Source organism: Etheostoma spectabile, chromosome 5 (genome assembly GCF_008692095.1).
Source record: "Etheostoma spectabile isolate EspeVRDwgs_2016 chromosome 5, UIUC_Espe_1.0, whole genome shotgun sequence".
NCBI classification, from domain to species: Eukaryota; Metazoa; Chordata; class Actinopteri; order Perciformes; family Percidae; genus Etheostoma; species Etheostoma spectabile.
In genome coordinates, this window is record NC_045737.1 from 16,011,021 (window position 1) to 16,016,530 (window position 5,510).

At 38.0% G+C, this 5,510-nt stretch overlaps 1 protein-coding gene across 7 annotated transcripts in view; it reads right to left on the bottom strand.

Moving 5' to 3' along the window:
• Window positions 1–5,510, bottom strand: part of kank1a (KN motif and ankyrin repeat domains 1a) — a 52,721-nt gene that overhangs the window by 5,232 nt on the left and 41,979 nt on the right. For 6 of the 7 annotated variants that reach the window (XM_032514999.1, XM_032515001.1, XM_032515002.1 and 3 more), the window contains 4 exons: window positions 2,779–2,937; window positions 1,211–1,319; window positions 687–917; window positions 70–157 (listed from right to left, as the gene is read on the bottom strand). In XM_032514999.1, the coding sequence (XP_032370890.1) occupies window positions 70–157; window positions 687–917; window positions 1,211–1,319; window positions 2,779–2,937 (587 nt within the window). The remainder of the gene's footprint in view (window positions 1–69; window positions 158–686; window positions 918–1,210; window positions 1,320–2,778; window positions 2,938–5,510) is intronic. The other variant, XM_032515004.1, reaches the window with a different exon arrangement.

The following is a 5,510-nucleotide window of genomic DNA, read 5'->3' on the forward strand; positions in this document are numbered from 1 at the left end:
TCTATCTATCTATCTATCTATCTATCTATCTATCTATCTATCTATCTATCAATAAATTAAACTCCTCACCAGATCTTTACTGCTCACGGCTTTGGGGTCACTAAGGTGAGTTTTAAGAACGTTGCTCGCAGCCAGCATCTTCTCACTTAGCTCATACCTGTGGAGACAATCAAACTTTGTTATTTTAACAATTCAAATAACACCAATCCCATTGGCTTTATCTAATAACTGATCCATATTACAAAATGTTAACATCCCACATTAATGTGTATAACTGCAACATGTTTCATCAGATCATGTAGAAATTATTTTACCTTGTTGTTAGGATGCTGCGTGTATAAATGATCACTTATTGATCATTATTATTGCGCTAGTTATCTACGGTGTCTGACGTGAGACTGGAGACACATTTCCAGCTCTGATTGGACAATAAAGATAATAAAGTTGTTCTGTTCTGTTCCATTAAATAGTCTGTAGTTTCACAACCAGGACTGCTTAGCTTCTACTCCTACTGAACTCTTATTTATATTATTCTTTAAATAGACTTTCTGAATACAGTAATAAAAAAAACTGAATTAATACTTGTAATTAAAGAAGGGTTGATATATTTTGAACACATTAACATACAGTAGGTCACTTCAGAACACTGGGAACAGTAAATGTAATAGTTGTTCTCTTGAACCCACCTCTCTCTCATCTCCTGCTTCTCTGATCTTTCCTCTTTGTCCTCCTCCTTCCCGTCCTCAGCTCCTTCAGGCTGAAACTCCTTCGTCGTACACTTTCCCTCCACGTTATGGTATTCTTCCTCCTTTCCTACTAACTCCCTCTCCTTCTCCTCGTCCTCTTCCTCTTCCTCCGACCCCGAGGAGCTGCTGTCCTCTGAGCTGGAGTCGTCGCTTGATGTAGTCTCATACCTGCTTCGCCACCAGGGGGCAGCAAAACAACAGACATTAAAAAAAAAACCTCTGGTGTGTGCACAAAAAAAGTTCAGATTTCATGAGGTTCGGACCTCCAGGTAACAAGCGCAGCAACATCAACCTAACAGCCTTATAAAAGTATAACACAGCACCTTTAAACCACACTACTCTAAAAACACTAATACACAACCAAAGCAGCAAGTTAAAAACATCTAACAGGCTCCTTAAAATGCAAAGTAAAAAATAATCTAATTCATGAAACAGTTCAACGAGAATATATTTTCCCGACTCACCCTCCGTTCACCCCGACAAACTGCAGGTTCTTCTTGGTGCCGCTGGAGTCTGCTCGGCCATCTTTCTTCTTCATGATGGATTTCAGGGTGCTCTGGCTGCACGGCTGCCCTGAAGGTGAACACAACAGGACAAGAAGACCAGACTGTAGTTGACGTGTCAGCATCAAAAATGAAAGTAACATTTAACTGGAGTTTATAAATCATAAAACGTTTCTTCTAGTTTTAGATGTAATTTGCTTCTATAAGAGCTGCTGATTTAGTTAAATCTTAAAAGTACTGTGTATTTAAAAGAAGAACTGGGATTGTTACTGTGTACATGTATACTGAGGATGGATAGATACTTTATCCCTGAAATGCTCATATCACAGCAGCAGTGCACAAATGAACCACACTGAACAAAGCATAGTGAAGAAAAAAAAAAAAGGTTTGCCTGTTAAACGTGTGCATGCATACAGTGCTGTAAGGTGTGCAAAACAGATGGAATACCAAGTTATAAGTCTGTAGGAAACCTTTTTTCCTTCTTGTTTTACTACATTTTTCAATTACAGTTTGTATAATATCCTCTGTCGAGCAACATTAAAAGTATTGTGTAGTTAACAGCACCACAACTTAACTTAACAAGCCTGGTCAGTTCATTTACAAATGGCCTGAGAACGCCTGAATGATCCACTAAAGGTTTTTCTGACGTGATCAAGAGCTTTGGCAGTGAGCAACGTAGCCATTAAGTGTCTCACGCTCTATCCAAAGCACTCTGTCAGCGAGGAGCTAGAAGTTGCCCCAAACCCTGAAAGCATCTCAGCCATTTTAAACACAGGCTTTCAAAAACCCAAATACCAGCCGAGAGCCAGAAACACACTCACATCTGCCAAGACTTGCCCCGATTTGAGAGGCCTCTTTTACTGCTTCAGGGGACAGCGGAGTGTGTGTGTTCGGAGAGTGTGTGTTCATGTGTCAACATGCATGCAGTTGCATATGTCTACATTGGCGTGTGCACACTCAGTAGCAACAGAGTCATTCTGCCGGTATCCCGTGTTTTGACAGGTGGGAACGTGAGGAGCTCGCCAGAAGGAATCATGGCCGATGAGGTTAGCGGCCATGTTTACCTGTTGCCTGGTTTACAGGTTACAACATTGTGCAAAAAAAGTAAAACAATGTAGGTACTTAGGTGGATTCATTTTATGCTACTTTATACCTCTACTCCACTACATTTCAGTGGAAAGAAAATGTACTTGTTACTCTAAACACTACACTACATGTATCTAATAACTTTAGTTACTTTGCATGTTCAGATTAAAAAAAATATATAATCAACTATTAAATTAGGATGCATTATTGTAGATCGTCTGCAGGTATTTCTATTCCAACTGTAATGTTATCACTTCACCTCTAAAGAAATCCAGTTTGTGTTAAGAGAATGCATTTTCAGTGAGACCAAAGCCTCTATAACAGTCTCTAGCTCTGCCTTTCATTTGTTGACTCAATACAGCAGCACACTGGATTTAAAAAGCAGGACATGTATAACTAGCACACAGACAAGACCAAATGGAGTTTTTTTTCCTCAGCCGTACCATGTAGCGCTGTAGACATCTGCAGGTCCATGCGGCTCTTCTGCTCAGCTGCACTGACCTGCTGTTGTGCAGGTGTGTTGGCAGGTTTATCTGCAGGAGTCAGGCAAGATGAAATCTTCTCCATGTGTAACCGCTCTGTTCGAAGCTGCTGACAGCCATCTGAAAAGGAGGAGAGGCAGCCTAAAGTTAGCTGCTAAATGCACAGGTAAGACAGGACTGAAAGTGTTTTGTCGTTAACAAAAGGTAACCTACCGGTGCTATTGCATCCACTTTGTTTGTTTTATAAGGAAATATTTAGGAAGTATAGAGAATCTAAATTTGTTTGTCAGCGCACACACACACTTTTTAAATAGCTTTAAAACTGCTAACAGACATTTTAATGACACTTTGGCATGTTGTTTAACCCTGTTACAACTAAATAAACTGATAATAAAATGCAACTATAACCAACCGACTTCTTAAAAAGGAAAAATAGTCCTCCAATCTTATTTGCAACTGCTTTTAGAAAGAAATCCAAGCAAAGAGTCTACCCCATTGGATCCACCAGATCCTTTACGTAAATAAAAGTATCATTTCACACTAAAAATACAAGTAAAATCCTGCATTCAATACCTTAAGTACATTTTGCTGATACATACAAGTATCAAAAGTAACAGAACTCATTGTAGTAAAATGTTCCTTGTCAGTGTTTTCTCTTTTACATATTATGATTTACTTTTTATAGTGTTAGTTTAATCTACAGCATCACATTCTATAAGATCATCATATGTTTGTAGTGTTGCAGTCCTGCAAGAACGTATCTCTGAAAAGTCAACTTGTCATGATCTCAGAAAAACAGCCCAGTTTTCAGCATTGTGATGGTGCATTTTCCAGCTGACCCAAGAGGCTTTTTAAAGCCACATAAAAGGAACACTTCCTCCTTTAGTTTAGCACAAACGTTCAAAATCAACACAATCTGGAGATACATGGATTTTCACTGGGCAGGATGGGGATGATCTGTAATCTTAAAAGTAACTAAAGCTGTCAAACAAATGTAGTGGAGTAAAAAAATACAATATTTGTCTCTAGGATGTAACAGAGACAAGTATTAAGTTGTATAAAATGCTAATACTCAAGTAAAGTACCACACATTTGTACTTAAGTTCAGAAGTATGGGCATTATTTACATGAACAGGATTTACGTCTGTTTAGTTTAATCCTACATTCCAAAAGAGGCCAGAAACAAGCTCGCACACAACACAATCGCCTTGCGTTTATGTGCCAGCCAGCATGAATGCATGTTATGTAACTCAGAAGGAGCCATGAATCAGCATCAACAGTGAGGTGGTAGTGAAGGCAGGAGTGGCCCTGCAAAAACAACAAGTGGCAATTGGTGCGACATTAACTGGTTCCCAAAAAGAAATGAGCTCATTGTTGGTTCACGTCCAAAGCCCCCCGCCGCATTTTTCAGGGTCAGAGATAACTTTGGCCTGTCTGATCCAATCAGGATTCTCTGTAGACTGTGTGTGAACGCTCTAACCCCAAACCCCCTCACCTCACACTCCAGACTAGACTAGATCTAAGTACAGCTGGGACTGCGCTGGCAGTCAATACTAAACTACATCTTACTTTGTCTCTAGATCATCACTACAGTTGTTTTATTGTCCTCTGAACAGCAAAAAAAAAGCAATAAGAGATTTTTAGGCCAAGACCAACATATTGGTATGCTGTTCATGTATCATTGGTTTGCATTTCATTTTTGTAATATTTCAATTGCCTCACTGCAGTCCTGAAATGTTTTAAACCTTGTTCTCCATGTAAAACACTTTGTAACTTTCTTTGGAAAAGTGCTGTACAAAGTTGATTCTTCTTCTTCATTATTTAATGCTCATCAAAACACGTTCCTAAAAAGATTAAAAGGGAAATCACAATGCTCTATGTACCCTAACCCTAAATACATAAAATAAATAACTTTAATGTACACCCCTTATACAGTATCTTGCATCCTTCCTTTTTATCTAATCTTTATTTTAAAACGTTAGTTGTGTATAATGTCTATTTTTCTTATTTTCTCCCCAGCTTTATTAACATTATTAACATGATAAAATGATTCAGCTTTGTAGAGTTAGTTTTAGCCACTTTTTGCCTAAAAAAGGTGCTCTGTTGAGTTTTTGGCCTCTAGTAGCACTATGGAGCAGATATATATATATATATATATATATATATATATATATATATATATATGGGCAGTCATACGCTAAGAAACACAGACCACAAAATAGTAAATATGCATGTAAAGACTGCAGGATTTAAAATACTTAAAACATAACTATTTGTTTTTTTACAAGGAAACTCAATAGGGCAACTTTAAGTTCTTCTAATTTTAAAACTCTAAAGAGATACCTGAGAGGGTAATTGAGGTGTTTATCTACAGAATAATTGTTTTGGCGACAAAGCCAGTTCGCACGGATATATAACAACCAAAAGACATTTGTTCTGTAATCCTAACTAAAACAGTAGCTTCTTTTAACGTTTTATTTCACTAAATATCTCAAAAACATTGAATTGTAACAAGAGACAGACGTAAAACATAGTTTAATCTTTTGTGCAATAAACCGTGGAAGAGAAAAAAAGAAAATGATTCTAACTCTCTTCAATGCTCACTCAGGCACTTAAACACATTACTACCTGCTTGACAGCTATTTTGGAAGATACTATGCGTGTGTGCGCGCGTGTGCGTGTGTGTGTGTGTG